Source organism: Temnothorax americanus, unplaced genomic scaffold (assembly GCF_048541705.1).
Source record: "Temnothorax americanus isolate GAGA-0224 unplaced genomic scaffold, ASM4854170v1 Scaffold16, whole genome shotgun sequence".
NCBI classification, from domain to species: domain Eukaryota; kingdom Metazoa; phylum Arthropoda; class Insecta; order Hymenoptera; family Formicidae; genus Temnothorax; species Temnothorax americanus.
In genome coordinates this window covers 901,172-927,896 of record NW_027509297.1, presented here as the reverse complement: position 1 = coordinate 927,896, position 26,725 = coordinate 901,172, and the positions used below count along the sequence as shown (strand labels likewise).

Sequence of the window (26,725 nt, the reverse complement as noted above, 5' to 3'; positions counted from 1 at the left end):
GTTCTTGTTGCAGATATAGCAATCACACTGACATGTGGCGCTAGCGTCGCGTTCTTAGTTACCGGCAATGGCGATGACTGTCACTAGATTATATTGTATTCTATGGCCGGGATTTTTGCATTCTGAGAGTCGAGTTTTCTTTTCTTTCTATGTTCAGTTCCGTTTTTGCCGCCTCACGTGCAAGTCGACTGTCGGACAGTGTCGAGTGTCGACTCATTGTTGAAATAAAAACCAAAGAGCGTGTATAGTAAAAGTACGCACAAGTACGTGTATTGTGTATTGTTAATCTGTCCCGTTTCAGCACAACTGCGACAAGCGAAAGGATACGACAACGCTTACTTTCAACAGTTCTTTTCCGTGCTATATCGATTTTGTGGTAACGTTCACAATTTTGTGGTACTCTTCCGTGCTATGTTCACAATTTTTTGGTTCCTTTCCGAGAAGAGAAAAGGTTCTTTTCCGATATATATATATATAACAGTTTGCGGAAAGATTTAAAACTTTTTGAATAATATAAAATATGATAATTTGTTTCTTTTCTGTTTTTCCGGCATTTGCTATATCCCTGCATAAAATGTCGGATTGAAAGGAATTAATTTAAATTCTGCTTTCTGATGCGAAGAAAGGGATTGAAAAGTATTGGTTCGCAAGAATTCACTTAGCTTAAAATATTCCTCGCATTCAATCGCAATCGATAACCTTCAAACAAATGCGAATTCTTGCATTATTAAAAAAAGGATTCACTTCTGCTAATTGTTTTTGGATTCAGAGGCATACACAATTTTCACGTTCTATTCCCAGTATCGCACTGAAAAGTATTGACCCGTGATCCAATCCGAAATTGTACGTTGCAAAGCAGAATTCATGACAAAATCTCGCGAATGCGAAACAATATTTTTGAATAAGACGTTTTATGCAGGAATGTTACATTAAATTTCATTAAATTCTTACGTTTTAATATAATTGTCTCAAGTTCAATGTATTAGATCAGATGTAATCTGTGTACAGAGAAATTTTTTATTAATTATTTGTATTTATTACAGATTTTTCTTCCGTTTCAATATACACTGTATCGGTAGAGAAAATCTATAATATAGGTATGTCAAAAACTGTACATTTTTAGTACCCTATACTTTTCATTTTCAGTGTGGAAAGAAAAGCAACTTCTCTCTCTCTCTACGAAAAAGATAATAAAGAGAAAAATTATATAATTTTAATTAAAACTATGCAATAGCAAAACTTTGATTATAATATTATAATTATAAAAAATCAATTAAATTTAATTATAATATTTAATGTTATCTTTAAGTCTGTTTATATAGAGCTGCTTTACATTAGACTTTCCACATTCAAAATGAAATAGGCATAGAATTTAGATATCGGAAAGAAAAGGAAAACGGATGAAAAATGCAAAACATGGCATTCAGTTATAAAGAACAGTTTTTGATTTACTTAACCGATTTTGAAAACATATAATGAAAATTATTGGAGAATTTCGTGTTCTTTACACTCACTTTTCATATGACAATATATAATAATAAAAATAATTCGGATAATTTTATAATGATTCGAACACTCATACTTTTATTAAAAGACGAGTTTTAACACTCGTTTAGTACTGTAAATGAATCAATCAGATCAATTAGCTAATCGGCCACTCGCCCGATTCATCAGCTATCGCTTTCTGTCCGAAATGTTTTCAGAGGCGCACACAAAGGCTCGAAAATATTTCTTAAATAACGAGACAAACAAAATCCTGATTTTCAACGCCATTTGTTAATTTTCTCTAGAACAGTTACTATATCTCTTCGCTACACATTTTATCTAACAAACTTAATTAATTTTAACTTAATTTTATCTAACTTTATATATTGTATTTATGCACACGAGTCAATATCTTAAAAAATTAGAGTTACACTACTATAGCTTTTACTCCTCCATTTATATTTCATGCAGACTTTACATATATAATATATTTAATTCGCTCACTCTCTCTCTCTCTCAAGCATTATAATTCATTTTAATACTACGTTCTATAATATAATAAAACCTTGATTGTGTATCCAAGATAAATCATTTTTTTTTTTTTTTTCATTGCTATTGACTAAGTATGAAATATGGTTCGTTGTTTTAAAATGGTCCAAATCCTGTGAAAGAATTTTGTATATATATATATATATATATATATATATATATATTATATATGTGTATACAGAATATTGTACAATACATATACAGTTGTACTGCTATTTGTAATGCATATATATATGTATTTACTTGGATTTGGGGGTGGATGTCCCAATCTGTACATATCCGGAGGAAATCGTGGTGGAAATGGTCTGACTGGTGCCATTAAAGCAGGGTGTCTGCCTCTTCCCATAGGAGGAATCTGTCCTCTTAATGGGACCATAGGGCTCACTACGATTGGTCTCGGAGGAAAACTCTAAAAAGTATATTAACAAAAAATAAATAAATTAGAAATCCAACAAATTTTCATTAAGAACATTCATTAGATCAATAGTTTGTATATATTTTTCTTACCCCATAATAGATAGGCACGGGTATTGGTGATTCAATATAATGTGGTGCTATACCCCTTCGTTCTCTGGATCTATCTCTATCTTTGTTTCTGTCCCTGTCTCTATCTCTATCTCTTTCCCTCTTCCTCTCCCTTTCTCTATCCCTGTCTCTGTCTCTATCTCTATCTCTTTCCCTCTCCCTCTCCCTTTCTCTATCCCTGTCTCTGTCTCTATCTCTATCTCTATCCCTATCTCTTCTTTCATGGGAACGTTCATTTGACCTCTCACGATATCTGTCGCGATAAGATTTCTCTTCCATAAACGACCTGTAAGGATAATGATTAAAAATGACTATTCATAACTATAAAGAATTGTTTAATTGACACCCTTTTATCATTTCACAAATAAATTAATCAAGTCTAGTAATATCTCTAAGGCCGGTATATATATATTCATTGTTATTCAAGACCGTCTTAAGTTCAATCTTAAGTTGTCATAAACCAATCACAGAGCCGTATTAGCGTCTTAAGACATTACTTAAGACGATCTTGAAGACTATGAATACCGGCCTAAGTCGTAACAAATTAATAATAATTTAAATATTTATAATAATAAAAGTATTAATTAATTTATTTATTTAAAATAATTTATTTTTTTTTTTTTTAATAATCTAAAAATTCTCTATATTAATGATTTTACTCCATACCTCGAATATGAGTTGTGCAGTTCTCTAGAACGGGATCGATTAGCATCATGTTTATTTGCATCTCTTTCTGTGTATTTATCTTTATATTCTCTACGTTCTTCTAAACTGCTTGCCCTACAAAATATAGAAAGAGAATATACTTTTCAGAAATATAAAAAAAACAGCTATTTAATTGTTTTTAATTATATATTACTTATTTGCTTTTGATTATTTTAAAAACAAGGTTGAATTTCTTTTCATCAATAAATAAATTACAATTAAAGCTAGCTTTACCCATCATTTTTACGAATATCACAATTTTCTCTCTTGTTATCCTGATGCTTCAAGTCTATGCGGTGTCTAAGAGATCATAAGTATATATAAATACATTAAAGAATATATATATCTAGTATAAAGAATATTGTCATCGCGAGAGAAACGAACCTAGGTTGATAAGATGGCGGATATCCGGAACTATAAATATGATTCCTAATTGGACTCAAGGATAAAGATCGTCTCCTTGAAGTACGTGATTTGTTTGTCGAGGCTGTAATATTATATGTAGTGTTATATGTATATACTATGTTTTTAAAGAATGCTATGTTGCATTATTCATTATGGAGCCTCAAACACCGAAAACTAAAATATTTATCTATATTTCTTGCCATATATAAAATTATTTGTTTTTTAAATTAAAGATATAATCTATAAATAAAAATATATACCCAGTAATTAGTCACATTATATATGTATATTCTATATTCAGTGAATATGTAGTTCTAGTTAAGTTCTATATATGTATATTTTATATGTATCACACATAAATATATATAGAATGATTTCATGTATGTTATACTTTTCTTGTTCAAAGAATTTCGAGTATTTTGAAAAAATTCAATGTAATTTTATATTTATTAAGTCGAGTTTAATCGGTATAATGTACGAATTAATAATAAATAATAATAGTTTATATAATACACACCTGATTGTTCTTTATCTATAGCTACAACTGTACGTCGTTCTTCTACTTCGTTCGTTTTTATCGTAGCTTTTTTTATCTCTTCTCTGTCGAATATCGGTTTACAGCCTTCTCCTATATGATTTATTTTATTCATTTTATTAGTCTTTTAGTGATTTCTTATTGACACAGTTCTGATAAGTCTAATGCATTAGTCAAAAGAAAAATTTCATCTTTGAAAGAAGAAAAAAAAAATTTGTGTACGACATACACATTTTTTTTAAAACAGAAACTGAAAGTTAATTATATACTATTATTTTTTCCACATGAATATTTTTTTAGCCACTATTCTCTTAATATATCTCTTGATATGTTGTCTTCCATGATCTAGAACAAGAATCTCCAGAGTATCTTATAAGTTGTGTGAAATTTACATCAAGCTCTTTGAAGTAAACTGCATTCCAAAATTAAGGGATATAAAATAACTGTTCATTTGTATAACATAAAATTAAAAGTTATTAAAATTTAAATGTTATTATTTTTTAATCAGAATAATTTTAAGAAATAATTGGTTCTGTATTTTAAATAAAATTAAGATTATAATTCCATATAATTTGTATTAACCCATTATTATTATGTTAAATTACATATATTAAATTATAATAAAAGAAAAAACTACTCGACTGCATTAAAAGGTTGTACATATGTATTAGAAACAAAATCTTCATAAGATCTTCCAGATGAAAAATCTAAAATGCAGGTATCTTCCATGATGATTCTACGATAAATACATTTTTATGTAAATATATAGATACGCTGCAAATAAAAAAAAATGATATTATAAATAGACAAAACTAATGGTCTTGTAGGATAAAATCTTCGTTCTTTAAATCGCAATTGTAGCTTTAAAGCTATTGTAACTTTCATCAAATCATAATATAATGCCATTTGAACACTATGGATATTTCTTTATATGCAGGCAATCAATGCAGAAATATAAACTTTTTTTTAATTTACTAAAAATAACTATGTGTTACTTTCAAAGATTCTTTAAAATACGAAATGTGTTAAATTTGTACAAAATTTTTTTTTAGATCACTTTCTATTTTCTATATTCTTTACTTTGTTTGAATTCCTATATGTTAACAAGTATAGAATTAACAATAATTATATAGCAAATATCTACCGTTTTTATGAGGACTCCTAGTCTAAACAACTGCAGTTACAAAATCATGTGTAACCATCTGTATAATTTCTTATAGCGTTTTCGACTGGGCGTCAAAATCGAGCAATAACGTTGGTCAATTTGCCGAAGTGACGTCATTAATTGCTCTCAGAGCGAGCAAACTCGGCCCGGTCGAAAACGCTATTATTTGCATGTAACAAATTGCAATATTTGATTTATTAAGAATCGACAGGAGTCATTTATTACTAGAAACGTAAAATCCATATTACGACAAAATAATGAGAAAATCGCACTTTAACTATGATATTCGTAATCAGCAGCATCGCCTTCAAGCTGCTACAGAGGGATTTTTTGGAAAAATGGTCAAAATAAAATTTTTGAATTTCTATATAAAAACTCAAAAATTTTATTTTGATCATTTTTCCAAAAAATTTCTATATAAAATTCTAAAGAATTTCTATATAAAAACTCGAAAATTTTATTTTGATAATTTTTCCAAAAAATCGCTCTGTAGCAACTTGAAGACGATGCTGCTGATTGCGAATATCATAGTTAAAGTGCGATTTCCTCATTATTTTGGCCGTAATATGTATTTTACGATTCTAGTAATAATTAAATGACTCCTGTCGACCCTTAAAGGTGAGCATTTGTTTTCAGTAAACATCTTATTTTTTTTTGTTAAATTACAATGTTGAAAACAACTGAATTTCTGTGGAAAAGAAAAATGAGAAACATAAAAATTTAGAGAATGTAACATTTTACCCTCTCTTCTCTTGACGATCACATCTTCAGGATTAAGTATACCTCGCTCTAATTCTGGAACAGGTCCTTGTACAGGAATATTCCTGTGAATATCAACTTTAATTCGACGTAGTTCCATAGTATTAATCTGTGCATTCTGAGGACCTCTAAACAAAGGTACTGTTCCACTTGTAGGCTCATCTAATCTAAAGAGAATTCAATCATAATATTTTAAATTAATCGTAATTCTTATATTCCTTGTATTAAAATAACCAGATATCCTTTTCCAGGAAAATAGTCCTATCACTATATTCTATATTTACATAATGATTGTAGAGACAACTAAAAAGGATCCTTTTAAAAGTAAAAAAGAAACATACATTTATCTCTGTACATCTTGCTTGCACCTTATTCTGATCTGGCATTGAAATTATAGTTTTCTATTAACAAGCTAAGTTGAATTTACTTATATATATCTCATCTCGTAGGCAATTTTCTCTATCAATAAATTATTTTATACTAATTTATTTTATTGAAATATCTTTTTCAGATATTTGAAAGTTTTGGTCACCTTATCTCTATCAAGTCAAAATAAAGATATAAAGGCATATAGTTATATGTATGTTGTAAACTCACTTTTTATGCAAACTACCAGATTTGGAAGCAGTTGACGTAGATCTACCTCTATACCGAAGATGCGAGGGAGACTCACTACTGCTTTTGCTTCGACTATGACGCGAGGATTTTCCCTCAGCATATTTTAAAGCTTGTGCACGTTTTCTTTCATATTCTAAAATCTTTTGCTGTATCAATTTTTCATGTGGTCTCTCTCGTTCTTGCTGGCGTTGCCATTCTCGTCTACGTCTCTGCTTTTCGTCTTCAGTTCTTGAACGTAAAACTGAATAAGTATTGTGATCTTCACTACGTGTTGATCTTGGTTCCTCATTGCTCCGGAAAGTTGTCGAACGTATTGGATTCATTGTCGGAAATACTAAGCAAAGTGCTGCTGAAATATATAAAATTTTTATCAAAAATTTAGATTTTAATTAATGCAGGAAATATTTCTTGTTATCTTCTTGTTATCTTCTTTATTATACAGTTAATAACAAACTGAATCTTATGATTCAATTTAAGATCATAATGTTCAGCGTTTTACATTTAATACATATTTAATACATATCTATGGTTAATTATACTGCAGTTTAGGGGCATCACCTCTGATATCGGTGAATTTATGCTCAATGATGTGTTTTTGCGTAAAACTAAAGAATCTGGTAGAAAAACGTGTCGCTCTGCCCCGCGAAGCGAAATAATTAATCGTTAAAGTTGACGACTTTTTTTAGGTTATTAACTCCGCGGTTGGAGTTATAGACGCCTTCAACCTCACCTTTGGGCTATATAGCGTAGTATATTATTAATCTGTGCTTTCTTCTGCTTCATATAATATAATCCTATTTATCTTCTTAATGAATCTGAATATCACAGAAATCTTAGTCCAGTCCTCTCTCCTGATCAGCTCAAATATCATCAAATATGTCCTCCGATCCTCTCAAGTTCCTGATTTCAAGTTCTTCGTTCAGTCTTTCTCTCTGGTCTTCGGTCTTCGTACTTTCTATCCCATACCACGTGGTTTATGTCCTCCACGTAGTTTCCACATTCGCAGTCAGGTGTCTCTATGTATTCTTTTCTAGCTAGAGACTCGTTTAAATTGTAGTGGTTTGCTCTTATTCTATTTATCCATGTATGAAACTATTTTTCCGCTTTTATTTTGTGGAACCAAGGTTTCTTTTTTTCCTCGTCGTAGTATTTCCCAAAGTAGTCTCTTCCTTTGTATCTTGCTTCGTTTTTTATTTTTTCTTGCGTTCTACTTTTAGCTTCTTCCTTAAAAACTGTCATATAATCTTGTATGGGTACTTCAATATCCTTATTTACTATTTTCTTCTGTCCCCCTGCTTTTGCCAGTTTATCCACCATTTCATTTCCTGTAAAGCCCTTGTGCGACGGAATCCATGCGTAAATTATTCGTTTTTTAAATCTTGTTTTTATTTTATGATGTCTCCTTTTAATTTCGAGTATATATTTATTTTTGTACACGTCCAGCCTGTTATATATATATATATATATATATATATATATATATATAAAACAATTAAAAATAACAGGCTGGACGTGTACAAAAATAAATATATATTATATATATATATATATATATATATATATAATCACCCCTTGATTATCTGATAGAATTATAATTATTTCACCTTCTTCTTTGTGTTCTTTTTCCAATTTATCTTCTATTTTCCTTAATGCCGCGTATATCGCGAATGCTTCGGCAGTGTATGTTGACGAGTTTTTGGGTGTAAGCTTGCGTAAAAAGCGTCTTCTTCTTCTTCTATCACAATCCCCTCTCCAACACTAGAATTTCCCTCAATCTTAGATCCATCCGTGTATACGAACTTATTAATATTCCTTTGATTGTACTTGTTTTTAAACTCTTCTAACAGTTCATAGTCTTCTTTTTTGTATATAATTTCTTCAATTTCTCTTCTTTCCTTAACTTCTGCTTTATTCTTGTAAAGTTTTCCTATTTCTAGATCTGTTTCAGTTTCTTGCGTTAGTATAATACAAGAAAGAGAAAAGATTGTATCTGTATCTCAGGGATAGGACAGATTTTCTTAAAGAAAATAAATGCCTTTAAATTTTATTTACGAATTAACATTTCAATTTTATTTACAGAATAGCGCTAATTATAAATTATTGATTAAGAACAATATGTGTATATGCACGTGTATGAATGCTCTATAATAATATATTCTACATATATATATATATATATATATATATATATTACATAGAAAATATTTTATATATAAGTTATATGCTCTATTAGTATATATAAGTTATATATGCATTATTATTTTATATTACTTTATATTATAATTGTATTATTTGGAGGGGTTAATACCATAATAGTATAAATCAAATTTTTTAAAATATTGATTCGTGTGCATAGCTACAATTTATATATTGTATAGATTGCATCTATGCAGACGAGTCAATATCTTAAAAAATTTGAGTTACACCACTATGGCTTTTACTCCTCCATTTTCATGCAGACTTTACATATATAATATATTTAATTCACTCTCTCTCTCTCTCAAGCATATTATAATTCATTTTAAAATAATATTACGTTCTATAATATAATAAAACCTTGATTGTGCGTATCCAAGATAAACCATTATTTTAATTGCTATTGACTAACAATAAGTATGAAATATGGTCCGTTGTTTTAAAATGGTCCAAATCCTGTGAAAGAATTTTGTTTATATATATGTATACAGAATATTGTACAATACATATACAGTTGTGTACTGCTATTTGTAATGCATATATATGTATTTACTTGGATTTGGAGGTGGATGTCCCAATCTGTACATATCCGGAGGAAATCGTGGTGGAAATGGTCTGACTGGTGCCATTAAAGCAGGGTGTCTGCCTCTTCCCATAGGAGGAATCTGTCCTCTTAATGGGACCATAGGGCTCACTACGATTGGTCTCGGAGGAAAACTCTAAAAAGTATATTAACAAAAAATAAATAAATTAGAAATCCAACAAATTTTCATTAAGAACATTCATTAGATCAATAGTTTGTATATATTTTTCTTACCCCATAATAGATAGGCACGGGTATTGGTGATTCAATATAATGTGGTGCTATACCCCTTCGTTCTCTGGATCTATCTCTATCTTTGTTTCTGTCCCTGTCTCTATCTCTATCTCTTTCCCTCTCCCTTTCCCTTTCTCTATCCCTTTCCCTTTCTCTATCCCTGTCTCTGTCTCTATCCCTATCCCTATCTCTTCTTTCATGGGAACGTTCATTTGATCTCTCACGATATCTGTCGCGATAAGATTTCTCTTCCGTAAACGGTCTGTAAGGATAATAATTAGAAATGACTATTCATAAGTATTAAAGAATGGTTAAATTAGCACTCTTTTTTCATTTTACAAATAAATTAATCAAGCCTGGTAATATCTCTAAATCGTAACAAATTAAAAATAATTTAAATATTTATAATAATAAAAGTATTAATTTATTTAAAATAACAATCTATAAATTCTATATTAATGATTTTACTATATTTTTCTATATTAATGATTTACTCCATACCTCGAATATGAGTTGTGCAGTTCTCTAGAACGGGATCGATTAGCATCATGTTTATTTGCATCTCTTTCTGTGTATTTCTCTTTATATTTTCTACGTTTCTCTAAACTGCTTGCCCTACAAAATATAGAAAGAGAACACACTTTTCAGAAATATAAAACAACTATTTAACTGTTTTTAATTATATAATACTTATTTACTTTTGATTATTTGAAAAACAAGATTGAATTTCTTTTCATCAATAAATAAATTATAACTAAAGCTAGCTTTACCCATCATTTTTACGAATATCACAATTTTCTGTCTTGTTATCCTGATGCTTCAAATCTATGCGGTGTCTAAGATCATAAGTAAATGCATTAAAGAATATATATCCTAGTATAAAGAATATTGTCATCGTGAGAGACAAACCTAGATTGATAAGATGGCGGATATCCGGAACTATAAATATGATTCCTAATTGGACTCAAGGATAAAGATCTTCTCCTTGAAGTACGTGATTTTTTTGTCGAGGCTGTAATATTATATGTAGTGTTATATGTATATACTATGTTTTTAAAGAATGCTATGTTGTATTATTCATTATGAAGCCTCAAACACCGAAAACTAAATTATTTATCTATATTTCTTGACATATATAAAATTATTTGTTTTTTAAAGATATGATCTATAAATAAAATATTTAACCATAAATTAGTCACGTTATATTTATATTCTACATTCAATGACAAAGTTCTATATATGTATATTTATATATATCATAAATGTATATAGAATAATTTCATGTATGTTGTGCTTTTTTTATTCAAAGAATTTTAAGTATTTCGAAAAATATTTAATGTAATTTTATATATTCATTAATTCAAGTTTAATTGATATAATTTAAAAATTAATAATAAATAATAATTATTTATATACTACATACCCGATTGTTCTTTATCTATAGCTACAACTGTGCGTCGTTCTTCTATTTCGTTAGTTTTGATTGTAGCCTTTTTTATTTCTTCCCTGTCAAATATTGGTTTACATCCTTCTCCTATATAGTTCATTACATTGTTTAATAATATAATTTCAGTAAGATATATGCATAAGTGAAAAAGAAATTCAGGTAATGATTTAGATCTTTCTTATCTAAATTAAATGGTACCCCACGTTAAGATAGGCAAAATGCCACTGTCAATGAAACGAAAAAATAACTTTGGATCTGCATAAGTGCACTAAAAAAAGAATTTTCTACGATTTTTTCGACTATCCATCCTCCCTCCTTTTCCTAATAGCATCAAAAACCGTTTTTTTTTCAAAAATTATTTTTTTTTCGGTTTCTTCATGTTGAAAATTTTGAAAAAATTTGAGAATATAGCTTATCAAAAGTACTTAGCACACAATTTTTTTTAGCTTTAGGCGCGTTGAATACTTAACCTAAAAAAATAAAATAAATATTTGAATCAATTTTTTTCTAATTTCTTTGATAGTTGCAGGTCTAATTACTCCAGAAAATTGTATATTTTAGTGTTCTACATGTATTGGAATTTTTTCAGATTTTTCGGAATGGTGGGCCGTACTCAAAAATGCAAAAAACCCTATTTTTAGCCATTTTTGGGTCTTTTATGGTCCTCAAATGATTGATAGACTCTAAAATAAAAATAATATATTACTTTTGGATATATGTTGTCAATAATACATTCCGATACGTCTCATATGTTTTTGAGCATGAAATCAGTCATAACTCAACGAAAAAACCCTAATTTTTGTATAAAAGTGCCTATTTTTCGTCGATTTCTGGATTTTTGGTTATTTTATCTAAGTTTTTTTTGCATATGATTGGTAAATGTGAATATAAATATAATAAAAAATTGTACCTTTTATACATATATATTTCAAAGAAATCGTTTATTTATTCAAATATATACATTTTCATGAAAAAAGAATTAATTTTTATGATTCCATGATCGTCTCTTTAATCCTCCTCGTCACTATCTTCCTCAATTACTGGTGTTACTTCTTGGAAGTCAAACAATTATTTACCCGAGCGTTACTTCTGTAGTAACATACGATAATTCCTTCGCGTAAACGGGATTTTGTAGTAACTTACGATATTTTACTCCGCGTAAACGAGTGATATATCGTAAGTTACTACAGAAGTAACGCTCGCGTAAACGGCGTAGTAAATGTTGTAAGTATCTCAGCTGGTCGAATAATCCTTGACAAGTATCTTGCATGAGACAGGTAAAAAATTATGGCGGCTATATACGAGCAACACCCTATAGTTTTGTTATTACTATTAGCGCAGTTACAGCAATAACGTCTGACACCGTTGAGTCCCACACTATCAGGTTGATATTGTAAATAAGATTTGTCTTATTTGTCTTATTTACAATATCATTGTTCGACTTCGAAGAAGTAACACCAGTAATTGAGAAAGATAGTGACGAGGAGGATTAAAGAGACGATCATGGAATCATAAAAATTAATTATTTTTTCATGAAAATGTATGTATTTGAATAAATGAACGATTTATTTGAAATATATGTATAAGAAGTACAATTTTTTATTATATTTATATTCACATTTACCAATCATATGCAAAAAAACTTAGATAAAATAACCAAAAATCCAGAAATCGACGAAAAAAAGGCACTTTTATACAAAAATTAGGGTTTTCTCGTTGAGTTATGACTGATTTCATGCTCAAAAACATGTGAGACGTATAGGAATTTATCAAATATTGACAACATATATCTAAAAGTAATATATTATGTTTATTTTAGAGTCAGTTAAGGCACTATCAATCATTTGAGGACCATAAAAGGCCCAAAAGTGGCTAAAAATAGGGTTTTTCGCATTTTTGTCCACCATTCCGAAAAATCTGAGAAAATTCCAATACATGTAGAACACTAAAATATACAATTTTCTAATTAAACCTGCAACTATCAAAGAAATTAGAAAAAAATTGATTCAAATATTTATTTTATTTTTTTAGGTTAGGTATTCAACGCCCCTAAAGCTAAAAAAATTGTGTTAAGTACTTTTCATAAGCTATATTCTCAAATTTTTTCAAAATTTTTAACACAAAGAAACCGAAGAAAAAAAATAATGTTCGAAAAAACCGGTTTTTGGTGCCACTAGGAAAAGGAGGGAGGATGGATGGTTGGAAAAATCGTAGAAAATTCTTTTTTTAGTGTACTTATGCAGATCCAAAGTTATTTTTCCGTTTCATTGACAGTGGCATTTTGCCTATCTTAACGTGGGGTACCCTTTCTTAGATTTATACACGCTTTAAATTATATTTTGTTTTTATTGATTATTATTATGACAACAGTAATGGTATAGACACCGTATGCAAGTAAAAATATTAATAAAAATTGCATTGGAAAATAAAATTAGTATTTGCTAGGCTCATGGACAAAGCAATACAATATTTTACAACCTCTAAATATGCTAATTTAAATAACAGATATAGAAAGACTCAAATGCAAAACACGACAAAAAATTGCATAATATTTCGATGATGTAAAATATGTTTTATTAGTAGAATATTTTTCGCTTATTAATATTATAAATTATTTTATGATTACTTATAAATTTATATTATAAATCAAAAATAAAAATTACATTGGCAGAATTATTAGATCATTGCATATGAAATGCCGTTGTAATTCCGATGATCTTTAAATACATTTTGAAATATGTATATATATTTCAAGATGTTAAAATATATATATTAATAAATATGTATTTTGCTTATATTTAGTAATGTAATAGATTATAAAATCTTGAGTAAAAAAAAAGAGGACACAGTAACTTCCATGGTAAATAGAAAACCATCTTCCAGTAAAATAATATATTAATTATCTTTCAAAAAATATTGTCTTCCGTTGTTGGTAAACCGTTGGTGATATTGGAATAACTTACAATCATGAAATTAATATATTTCTCAATACTTTGAAACTTTATGTTTTAATAATTAAGAATTTAAAACATTTGTATAACAAAAATATAATAAATATATGTTTAAATCACAATATGTAAAATGTATACCTTTTTTTCCTTGTATTTAATCACTTTTGATTTTAAGACCAAATCATTAAAAAAAATGTTTCTATACCTGTTTTTCAATATCTCCCTTGACTACTGCTCATCCTATCGGAAAATATTTGATTACATCTTCATTGCAGACTTTCTTCAATCATGTTTATATCATCCTGTATTAATAATATATTCTGTGAAGCAAAATTTTATATAATACATGTATGTTTCTAAAAATAATGCTGTAAAACGGTTGTAAAAAATTAATTATTAAATGAATTTTTATATTTACACAGATATCCTATCTATATATCTCAATCATGAGTCATATTTTTATAATTACATTTTAAAATAATATGTAATATTTTATCATTAAAAAATATTTGTTTTATAAAAACATATAAATGTAAATTCCTCAAAATTTCCTATGTAACAACCAATAGATTTAAATAATAATAATTGGAAAACATTTAATAGTTTGTCATATGCTATTTACTAATTTATTTTTTAATTTATCAGACTGTAAAATTTTCCATAAATTTCTCTAATTTTTATTGTAACATTCTTCTTCTATTTCTATATAAAGGCTGATTAATTAATTTTAACCGTTTAAAATTCTATTAATATCATTAGATTCATGACGTAAAAGTTCTGAGTGTTATAACTATTAGACATTGATATATGATCAAAATTAATCATAAAAATAAACATATACTTAATTACGTCATTGTATGTTATTATATATTATCAGTGTACAGAATAAAATTATAATTTTTTAACTTTTTACATAAATGAAAAGATATCTGAAAGGACTATATATATATATATATATATATATATATATATATATATATATATATATACATATATATTTTCCAGATCTTTTCATTTATATAAAAATCTCTCTCTCTCTCTCTCTCTCTCTCTATATATATATATATATATATATATATATATATATATATATATATATTTCTTTTTCTCAGTGTATTTAATCAATTTTAACAAATTGTTATAAAAAAGTAGATATTATTATACCTGTTCCAAGTATTCTCCATTCATTGCTCATCCTCAAATTAATTGTAAATCTTCATTGTAGATTTTCTTCAACCATCTTTGTATCATTCCTTTTGTAGCGTTGACATAATGTCTTCCATGAAATAGAATATCTTCCATAATGTAGAATATCCATTTCCGAATAGCTTCTTTATTCACATTCAATGTATCATCTCTTTTTAGTATTGTTCATGAATAATCCAATCTAATCTTATATGTATTGCAGGTTTCTTCAATTTTATTACTTTTATAGCTGATATATCTTCCATGAAGCTCTTCCATGAAATTTCTTTTTCATTTGCATATATCCTCCTCCTCAGTCCTATTACTCGTGTCCGAGCATGGTGACTTCTCTTCATATACATGTGTTGCGCACATAGATTATACACATTGTATATGGAACCTACATACAGTTTAACGCCGATTCCGAACGGCTATATTTTTATAGAGAAATGTTCATGGCAAGAATACTCTCGGTAGTTTGCCATTGCCTTCCGAGAAGAGAACGAGCGAATATAATTTTTCTAGCTCTACCGGGGCTCGAACCCGGGACTTCGGCTCAATAGACCAGTGCGCTGTCTACTAGGCCACGCTTGTCCCATGCATATATCTATGTACTTTTAAAAATAATTAGACTACATAAGTATTTTTAAAATTTCTAAGAAAATAAACAGTTTTTTTTTCAATGTACATAGGACATATATTGTAAGCAGGAATTTATTTTAATTATGATTAAATTAGATATATAGACAACATTTATTTACATTGTTGTATTAAACAGATTTATTAATTTAATATAAAATTTAATGTAAAAAAGCGAACTCTGATATAAAATCTTTTGTTTTACATTTTAATCATAAATGTAATAAGCTTAAATTTATTAAATTAAAAAAAATATTTTGTAAAAAAGATTAATCATTGATACAACAATATTACATCATTCTATATTCTATATAATAATAAAAATTACAATTTTTTAAAATTTTTCAAATTTTTCTTGATATAGAAAAATCTTAAAAATTGTATTGTTTTCTCACTATATTAAATTAATTTTAAAAACAAGTTACTAAAAGGGAAAATGTTTCCATACCTGTTTCTGCATATCTTTTTCCATCTTTTGCTCATCCTAGTAAATCATGAAAAGTTTAATCTTATCTTCATTGTAGGCTTTCTTTGATGATCATTTATTTCATCATTTTTGTAGCACTAATATAATAATATTTTCTGTGAAGTAGGAATTTCCAATTATATATGTCACATTAATATAAAAATATATTAAAAAATAAATATAGAATTATTTTTTAAATATCTAGAAACTCATAATTTTCTTTATGTGGCAATGCATAATTAACGAGAAGCCACTAATTTTATGTTTTATTAATGTTGAATCAAATACATGATACCAAAAATATTAAGGAAATCTATTATATATACCTAATCCTTTTTTTCTGTAAATTCTTTGGTAATAATACTTTTCTCTGATAATGTTACTACCAATTTTGTTTAAATAATATTTATTACTTTAAACTAAAAATTTATTTAAGAAATGATTAATCTTTTTAAACTAATTTCAATAAAGTGTTAGGTTCTTTGCATTTTCTTATATTTACATCAACTTTCTTTTAATGAGAAAACTTTAAGTTAAATAAAATCTCGTACAAATATAAGACAATTAGGTGTGCTTATTAAAAAGAAATAAGTATAGAAATCTAAATAAAATTAGTTATAGTTTAGACAAAGTAATATATGTATAATATTTGCAATTTATACATGCGTTAAGCTAAAGTACATAAAATATACAATACGTTATTTGGATATTTTTTAAATATTATTTAAATACTTTTTTAAGGCCATTGCATGTAACAAAGATTTAGCCATAATCGTAAGGCCGTAAGAGAATAAACCAATCATAGTTGATTATTTTCCTCGCGCTCTAAGAATAATCGAGTGTGATTGGTCCATTTTCTTATGGCCTTACGATTATGACTAAAACTTTGTTACGTACAATGGCCTTTAACTGTTGGATCTGCAGCATATCATTTTCTCAGGAGGCGTTTTAAATTAAATCGACATTTATTTTATATATCTTATAGAAAAAACCACAGATCAAATATAATAGACAAAGCACTCTTCCCGTGTTGAAACATTTCTTAAACTAGATTTGCAAATGTTATTCATTATTACAATTATTTCTCTTGCTCGATGTTATCTTCATGGAGCTTTCTATATCGACTATTTATAATAAACTCTTCATAGATGTAAGGAATAAACCTATGATGCATCAACCTAGTGCCAATATAATAAAACTTTTGTGCTATTGGTATAATAGACATATTATATTGTAGACTACTGCCAATGCTTTGATTGTAATACAACTCTTCCAGCACTCATTGCAATGCTAGGTAATAATCAAGTTTCTGGAAAGAATAAGGATTTAGAGAAACAAAGATTTTAGGAAAATGTAACATTTTACCCTCTCTTCTCTTGACGATCACATCTTCAGGATTAAGTATATCTCGCTCTAATTCGGGAACAGGTCCTTGTACAGGAATATTCCTGTGAATATCAACTTTAATTCGACGTAGTTCCATAGTATTTATCTGTGCATTCTGAGGACCTCTAAACAAAGGTACTGTTCCACTTGTAGGCTCATCTAATCTAAAGAGAATTCAATCATAATATTTTAAATTAATCGTAATTCTTATACTCTTTGTATTAAAATAACCAGATATAATATTCCAGGAAAAGAGTCCTATTTCTATATTCTATATTTACATATAATGAATATAGTGATACAATTAAAAAAAATCCTTTTAAAAGTGAAAGAAACATACATTTATCTCTGTACATCTTGCGCCTTATTCTGATCTGGCATTGAAATTATAGTTTTCTATTAACAAGCTAAGCTGAATTTATTTATATATCTCAACTTGTAAGCAATTTTCACTATCAATAAATTGTTTTATACTAATTTATTTTATTAAAATATCTTTTTCAGATATTTGAAAGTTTTGGTAACCTTATCTCTATCAAGTCAAAATAAAGATATAAAGGCATAGTTATATGTATGTTGTAAACTCACTTTTCATGCAAACTACCAGATTTGGAAGCAGTTGACGTAGATCTACCTCTATACCGAAGATGCGAGGGAGACTCACTACCGCTTTTGCTTCGACTATGACGCGAGGATTTTTCCTCAGCATATTTTAAAGCTTGTGCACGTTTTCTTTCATATTCTAAAATCTTTTGCTGTTTCAATTTTTCATGTTGTCTCTCTCGTTCTTGCTGGCGTTGCCATTCTCGTCTACGTCTCTGCTTTTCGTCTTCAGTTCTTGAACGTAAAACTGAATAAGTATTGTGATCTTCACTACGTGTTGATCTTGACTCCTCATCGCCGCGGGAAGTTGTCGAACGTATTGGATTCATTGTCGGAAATACTAAGCAAAAAGTGCTGCTGAAATATATTAAATTTATTATCAAAAAATCAGATTTTAATTAATGCAGGAAATATTTCTTGTCGTCTTCTTTATTCTACAGTTAATAACAAACTGAATTTTATGGTTAAGCATTTTTATATTTAATATACATATAAATTGTGATTCTGACAACAAATTCTGAACTTACACGTCTTCAACAATTTAAAATAAACACATCATCTCGGAAACGGTACATTCGGAATAAAGCTGGGCTTTTCGATTACAGTATAAAGTTATATAGAAAATACAAGGATATCCAAGCTTGATATTTATATAGGGATTTATAAATGCATGCAAAATAAGATTTCTTTACTTTGAGTTCAATGGTGCATTTAAAAATTAGCAGTTGCATTAAAGTTTTTCTACACAAATTTGCATAATTGCATAAAATATATGAATCATCTAGTTGCATGTTTAATGTACAAAATATGATAATTACGTGCCACACATTTACTTTCTCTTTATTTTATCACATATTTATACAGCATAAAAGTATTACTTATTTTCTTTTTTATCACTCTTTTTTCTCAATTAATTTTCTCTTATTCACTGCCATTACTGAAAATCTGTAGTAACGTAAACTAAATTCTCAGGCTAGCAGTAAATATTGGAGAACAGCCTATGTAAATATCATAATATTAGAGTAAACAAGATTAAAAGTTTTCCAGAAAATGAAACTGGTCTTCTCTTGGGAATAGCTTTGTACATACTTCATCCATTTGAAGAAAAGAAATACTTACCGTTAAAAATTTGCAGGCAAGCGGAAAGTAGATTTCGGCCGGAATGTTGTTGTCGAGTCTTCGCACAGCGATTGAAGAAAATCGTCTGGTTCTGTCACCAGTGCGACAGTAAGCCAATTTCAAAATTCGATCGTCAAGCAAAATTGTAAATAGGCTACGAAGGAGATGGGCTCTTCAATAGAATAAAGTAGCTGAAGATTTTTACAATAACTATTCAAGCTTTGTGCATCTTGAGAGAAGCTGATGGGAATTTTAATCTTACTGCGAAAAACCGTGCAAGAGATAATGGATTCGAATATTTATGAGTTTCAAAATAGGCATAGCTCCGGATATTAGCTCATGATTAGCACTAATATTTTCTAAAGCGTCCAAGATAATAGGAACGATTCACTTAATATTTTGTCAAAACTTTCACGTAACACTTAACAGGTTCGCCATATTCCAACTGACAATCAAGTCACCGGACTGACCGGACCTCCCCTCCCCTTTATGTGGACAAAGTTTGTTGCCAAGCATGTTGATTGGCTGTAGGATAGAGAGGTTCTCGGATATCCAGAAATTCTCTATCTCGCGGCCAATATGCTTGAAGAATTTATCTACGAGTTAAATCGTACGATAAGTGAGAGTGAGATGGAGGATTCACATTGCGTCCGATCACGTCCGATGTTCGACGTACGACGATCCGACATTCAATAAGAAATTATTGTCTCTAATAATAAATTCTGTTATTGGATGTCGGATCGTTGTACGTCGAACATCGGACGTGATCGGACGCAATGTGAATCCTCCATGAGATATTATGGAGGATTCACACTGCGTCCGATGTTCGACGTACGACGATCCGACATCCAATAGGAAATTTTTGTCTCTAATAATAAATTCTGTTATTGGATGTCGGATCGTCGTACGTCGAACATCGGACGTGATCGGACGCAATGGATGCGTTCAGCCGATACTCTGCTAGCCTAGCAATCGCGAGCAGTCGCTCGTTTTCGCTCGTTTCCTCTCCTTTTAATCCATTGGGTCAAAGGAGAGGAAACGAGCGAAAACGAGCGACTGCTCGCGATTGCTAGGCTAGCAGAGTATCGGCTGAACGCACCCAATGTGAATCCTCCATAATTGGATGTCGGATCGTCGTACGTTGAACATCGGACGTGATTATGTGATCGGACGCAATGTGAATCCTCCATTATTATTTGTAGACCGGAATTTAAGGAGGAAACCCCCTCCCCCCTTCCCTTAACCTCAGGTTTGTTCTTTATTGCTACACTGAGTTCATACTGCACTGCACTGAACGGAACTAGTGCTAGCAGGACAAGTTGTTTGTGACCAAGTATAAAGAACGCGTCAGTGCAATAATTAACATGGCAGTGATCTTGAATGATTTATTTTTTGAATCTTCTGATGATGAAGAAAATAATATGTTTCCATTTCAACCTATTGTGCGTTACGATGACGATGGTATGTATTTTATATGCAATTATTATATTATGAAAAAATTAAAAATTTTTTTAAATTAATTTAATTTAATGTAAACTAACCTATACTACGTTTACGCGAGCGTTATTTCTGTAGTAACTTACGATATATCACTCGTTTACGCGGAGTAAATTATCGTAAGTTACTACAAAATCCCGTTTACGCGAAGGAATTATCGTAAGTTGCTACAGAAGTAACGCTCACGTAAATGTAGTAGTAGTACTAGTAGTAGTAGTACTAGTAAGTATAATTTTTTATTTGCAGATTTTTATGAGTTACACATGTTACATCCAATTTTTGGATTAGTGCAAAGAATTGTACATGTGAAAATAAACAATTATATCGAACATATTGTTCATAATTATAATAACGTTGATTTTCTTATGCACTTTCGCTTGTCAAGAAGAGCCGCATATCAATTAATAGACCAATTTACAGTGTCGGAAATATTTACTTCTATACAAGGTATTAACAAAATTAGTTTAACTTTAAATATATACAACAAAAAAATAATAGAAATAATACTTAAAAAATAAAAATAAAAATATTTTATTATTTTGTTTATTTATACTTTATTTTTTCAGAACGTGTACAAAATAATAAAATAAGCGCTGAAAAACATATTTTATGTTATTTATGGTTTGTGGGTCATCAAACAGGATCTTATCGAGATGTAGCAGATAGATTCGGAATAACAATAAGTGCGTTACACACAGTAATAACAAGAGTAACCGATTTTATTTTAGCTTTAGCGCCTCATATTATTAAATATCCAACTGATCTCGAAAAAGAACAAACCTCAAACTTTTATCTTCAACGAAAAGGATTTCCTAATATAATTGGTAAATATATAAGAGTATATTCTCACATTTTTAATGTAAAATATTTTGCTCATTGAAATCTTCTCATTATTGAAATCTTTTTCAGGTGCTATTGATGGTTCTCACATCAAAATAGACAAACCTGCGGAAGATCCTGATTCCTATATAAATCGGAAACAATATTTTTCCATTCATGTGCAAGGGACGGTTAATCATGACATGAAATTTATTGACGTATTTATTGGGTATCCAGGTTCCGTTCACGATGCAAGAGTTTTTAAAAATTCAACATTATATAATGATCTACATAATATTTGTGGAGGTAAATTGAAAACAAAAATTGGTTTTATAATATAAATATAGACCTATATTATATATGAACTGTTCATCCCTTGCTAGAACAAAGAATTTTCTTATCTACAGTGTGACAAAAAGATGGAAAATAACTTCACACTTTCCCCTTTAAGAAGTGCGCCCATTGAATGGCGCAGACATTAACAACCAATGTGTACACTTAGAAGAGAAAGCTTGAAGTTATTTTCAATCTCTATCATGCTGCTGCTACATTTTTTTACATGAGCAGCTCATATACATATAATAGTCCATGATTATACATTATACATATATATATATATACATATATAATAATAATTTTCAGATAATTATTACCTGTTGGGAGATAGTGCTTATCCTTGTTTGAAACAATTGATTGTTCCATATAAAGATAACGGACACTTGACACGTGCACAAAGATCATTCAACCAGAAACTAAGCTCATGCAGAGTTGTTATCGAAAATGCATTTGGCTGCCTTAAGCAAAGATTTCGTCAGTTATATCATTTCAAATTGCGAGATATACCACGAATGGTACGAGTCATACATGCATGTTGTGTATTACATAACATTGCGAATGTGCAAGACCTACACTATTTTGAACCACAACTAAATGAAGAATATCCTGATATTGAATTACAAAATAGACCAATTGTAATGATCGATAATGCAAGGGAATATGAGGATGATGTGAGAGGAACGCATGTTCGTGACGAAATCTGTAATTTACTATCTCGATAAAAAGAAAATAATGTATTATAATTCAAATATTTTGTATTATAAATTTTTTTATTTTATAATGCATAAAATATAAAATATAGATATACATGTATGTTTATAATATATATGCATAAAATTGTAGATATTATATTGCCAAGTAATAAACAAACATCAAGAAAACAGTTTTGTATGTACATACATTAGCTTTTACATACGATTGTCTCATTTGTCTATATTCCGTTAATATCTCTTTTTCTCTTTCAATTTTATCGTGCTTTTCTTCTTGAATACGTTCTATCAGTTCTTTCATACTTTCTTGACACGATTGCAAAACTTTTGCTGTTGTGCCAATTTGCCTTTTGTTTCTGCTTTGCATTTCTACAACAGAAAGTGTGTTTTGCAGATTAGACTGATTAGACATAGTTGGTGTTGGTGCTATTGGCATTGATTCTTGGTTGGTTGGTCCCGATTCAAATATTGAAATATCTTGACTAGTTGATGCGTTACTTCCTGTCAGTATATTTTCTGTTTCAGATACACCACTAGTGAACCTATAATGACATTAATTAGTATTAAATACTTTAAACAATTTGTGTAAACGATATTATTTGTGTATAAAGAAATGTTTTCCATATATGTGTTCTTTAACCATTAACTATTTAGTAATTATTATGTAAAAGATTATATAATATTATCTAATATAAGAAATAATACACAAATTATTAAAAGAACTTATATAAAACTTACGTAGGTGTAGTTCTGTCAGTTCTCAGTATTGTGCCTTTATTTCCAGATGTGATTAGAGGTTCAATATTATGTTTACTCCCAATTAAATCCGTCAATTCTCTATAATAATGCATTTTATATTATAAAAAATATTTTCCTACTACAATTTTTTAAAGATAGATAATTGAAAAAAGTTAAAGCAAAAAATCTTAGTGCATAAGTATATATAAATGTATTACATTTGTATATATATTATATTAATTCTTTAGTTAAAATATAATAACTTACGTTTCATATGGACATGTTGCTCTACTTCTGCCAGTTTTGTTGTTATTTGTAATCATATTTTTGTAAGCTCTTTCTAATGATTTAAATTTATTTTCAGTTTGTATATTTGATACATTATAGCCTTGTATATTCATTTCTTCTGCTATTTTTTGCCATAATACTTTTTTGTTTCTAATTTTTCTTGTCGTAAGTAAATGTATTTTTTCTTTATACAAACATAAAAATAATTTTGTGCTCGCATCTGACCATGAAAATGTTTCTTCTATACTTTCTGAGCTTTCTGGTATTCTATTTTCCGTGTAGTTGTCTTGTTGATTTTCTTTATTGCTTTCGTTATTATTATCATTTAACGGAATGAACATTGACTTGTTGTTTACCGTACAATTTATGGAGTCGCAGTTAAAATTGATCTCTGAATAACAAATTTGAAATTCCAGCCCTCCTAAAAAAATAATATATAAATTTTCATTTTTGTTCATTTTTTAATTACTCTCATATTTTATATAATAGATAATTTGACTTACCTTCAGAAATGCAAGTAACAAATCCATTTTCATCAATTAAAATATTTCCTGCCGCATCTCTTTGTATAATTGCTGTTTCACTTTCCATGACTTTGCTTTCAGCTGATCTATTAGTTATAAAAATTCTTTTATATTCTGTATAATGTAAATAATTCATAATTTTGATTATAAATACAATTTTATGCAATAAATACACTAGTTTAATATTTAATAGGTTATTTTATATTTACAAACAATAAATAAACCTAACTATACTTAAATAGATTATTATTCTCTTTTTTTAATATTTAACACAAGTTACTTTAATATTTAATAAGTTAATTTAATATTTATAATTTGTTGTGATTACTTTATTTATATTACTATTTATGTTTCAGCCATATTTACTTATCCGGTCCTTGCACTGCACTGCCTGACCCTGCCTCAGACCTAGGGCAGCGAGTACACTGAACTATGATGGAAGAATACCAGGTGTAACATTCCCGTGGATGCGCAGTCGTTCAAAGTAATGGCCGCTCTTGAACCAATCAGAAATTAGCCCCAAACTTGAAAAACCAATATGGCCACCGCTACAAGTTAGGTTAGTGGAACCCATGATCGCCGTTGCCGCGCGTGTATGTACCAGGTACGCTTAGAGCCTTAGTGCGCTCGTTGTCGTCGACGTCGTCGACGTTACCGAATGTGTTATCGTGGTTCACGTGGTTGTAGCTGTTGTATACTGTTTTTAATATTACATAAAGAGTATACTGTTGTTAATATTACATAACGATTATTTGTTACTTCACATACATTTTTCATCTTTCTAGTGTTAAATTTAAGTACTTATGAGCCTAGTCCTCAAGAAATGAAGTTGGTCGACGATTTTGAGCGAATAATAGCTACTGATATTATTGAAAGAAATGCACTATTGTACATTGCTGGATATGTTGCACATAGATATAGAAACGACTTTAGTGAATTAGGAATCCCTACCAAAGACCTTCCGAATCCACAACCTAATGATTGGCTTTGCATGTTTTCACGAGGAAATTGCATATATCCCTCTACAAGCTTCCAAGAAGCAGCTAATATAATGGAGCACGAATTTCATAAATTTCATGGCAATTTCTTTAATAAGCAGCCAAAAATTTTTGACACATTAACAGATATCATATGTACAAAAACTAATAATAAGTTTCCCAAACAAGTTATTGCCTGTCTAGTGCGTACTAGAACATACATCAGGTTAAGAAAAGTGAATAAAGATATAACACAAAACAATTTGATGAAGAAAAGAAACAGAAAGTTATATAAATTATGTAATAAAGAAAATCAAGACATTAATAAATATTGATAATAAATAAACAGAAACCATACATGCTGTAATTTGTCTTAGTTTATACACCTTATCTATACTTACCTTTCATACTTACCTTGCATACTTATCTTACATACTTACCTTTCATACTTACCTTATCTTACGTACTTATTTTTCATACTTACCTTTCATACTTATCTTACATACCTTTCATACTTACTTTACCTTTTTTTTTTAACGTGAGGAAATCTTCTACTACTGGGATCCCAGGCTTAGAGCCCAATTTACCCAGTAGCCCCAAAGGGGAAGACCCCCTCCCGCCCTCCGGCCAGAGGAACGGGGGGGAGTGTCGGATTCCATGCATGCACATCGCCCACGATACTGCATGCATGGCCTACCGACTAAAACCTCACGGTGTCTTTCGCTGCACTGTTATGGGGGGCGCCCGGGAACAGTTATTATGCATCCGGAACATATATATACTTACCTTACCTTTCGTACTTGCTTTTTATACTTACCTTGCAATTTATTGCATACTTACCTTTCATACTTATTTTACCTTATATACTTACTTTTCATACTTACCTTTCATACTTTTTTTTCTTACATGGGGAAATCTTCCAAAGACACCCTCATCCCTTGGGCGAGGGACGAGGGTAGTGTGGGAATCATTACCATGTGCATCCCAGGCTAAGGTACTGGTAGTGTATATTGGAACGCAATTTATGAAAGACATAATATAGTATTATAGTGTAATAAGATAGTGCATAAAATAGTACATAAATAATATAATATGTAATAGAATAATATTAATTAACGTAGATAATCATTTATAATTATCATTTTTTACTTATAACACAAGTTTTTATTAGTTTCCAAGTTTCTTGTATTTTACTCTTCCACATATTAATTTATTTGTATTTGTATTAACTGTATTACATATTTTCATTAATATCGTGTTTGAATTTCACGCCAATTTCGG

General features: G+C 29.2%; 3 protein-coding genes and 1 long non-coding RNA gene across 9 annotated transcripts; 1 reads left to right on the top strand and 3 right to left on the bottom strand.

The window, feature by feature from the left end:
- Positions 1-19: 19 nt before the first annotated feature.
- On the top strand, positions 20-25,801 carry LOC143895479 (uncharacterized). 2 transcript variants are annotated; one of them, XR_013256332.1, is made up of 3 exons: positions 20-451; positions 1,044-1,097; positions 24,824-25,801. It is a non-coding gene; the product is annotated as an uncharacterized LOC143895479 (long non-coding RNA). The 2 variants fall into 2 exon arrangements; XR_013256331.1 differs by having other exon boundaries at positions 31-376.
- Positions 995-7,703, bottom strand: LOC143895445 (uncharacterized). Of its 4 annotated transcripts, none has more exons than XM_077402536.1 (10): positions 7,477-7,703; positions 6,726-7,095; positions 6,111-6,295; positions 4,187-4,297; positions 3,649-3,751; positions 3,499-3,564; positions 3,226-3,339; positions 2,542-2,845; positions 2,278-2,443; positions 995-2,147 (listed from the first exon to the last, which is right to left on the bottom strand). In XM_077402536.1, exons 2-10 carry the CDS (start codon positions 7,067-7,069, stop codon positions 2,131-2,133), a joined length of 1,410 nt encoding a protein of 469 aa, XP_077258662.1. In that variant the 5' UTR covers positions 7,070-7,095; positions 7,477-7,703; the 3' UTR covers positions 995-2,130. The 4 variants fall into 4 exon arrangements, with proteins under 4 accessions (XP_077258662.1, XP_077258663.1, XP_077258664.1 ...); XM_077402537.1 differs by having other exon boundaries at positions 6,726-7,092; XM_077402538.1 differs by lacking the exon at positions 7,477-7,703 and adding an exon at positions 7,305-7,466.
- LOC143895446 (uncharacterized) lies at positions 8,868-20,015 on the bottom strand. Of its 2 annotated transcripts, XM_077402540.1 has the most exons (10): positions 19,556-20,015; positions 18,422-18,793; positions 17,813-17,997; positions 11,183-11,293; positions 10,669-10,771; positions 10,530-10,595; positions 10,261-10,374; positions 9,760-10,021; positions 9,496-9,661; positions 8,876-9,398 (listed from the first exon to the last, which is right to left on the bottom strand). In XM_077402540.1, the coding sequence occupies exons 2-10, from the start codon at positions 18,763-18,765 to the stop codon at positions 9,382-9,384; spliced, it is 1,368 nt and encodes a 455-aa protein (XP_077258666.1). In that variant the 5' UTR covers positions 18,766-18,793; positions 19,556-20,015; the 3' UTR covers positions 8,876-9,381. The 2 variants fall into 2 exon arrangements, with proteins under 2 accessions (XP_077258667.1, XP_077258666.1); XM_077402541.1 differs by lacking the exon at positions 10,530-10,595 and having other exon boundaries at positions 8,868-9,398.
- On the bottom strand, positions 22,798-24,941 carry LOC143895468 (uncharacterized). The gene is made up of 5 exons (XM_077402579.1): positions 24,834-24,941; positions 24,447-24,553; positions 23,923-24,364; positions 23,656-23,754; positions 22,798-23,459 (listed from the first exon to the last, which is right to left on the bottom strand). Exons 2-5 carry the CDS (start codon positions 24,532-24,534, stop codon positions 23,054-23,056), a joined length of 1,035 nt encoding a protein of 344 aa, XP_077258705.1. The 5' UTR covers positions 24,535-24,553; positions 24,834-24,941; the 3' UTR covers positions 22,798-23,053.
- Positions 25,802-26,725: the final 924 nt, after the last annotated feature.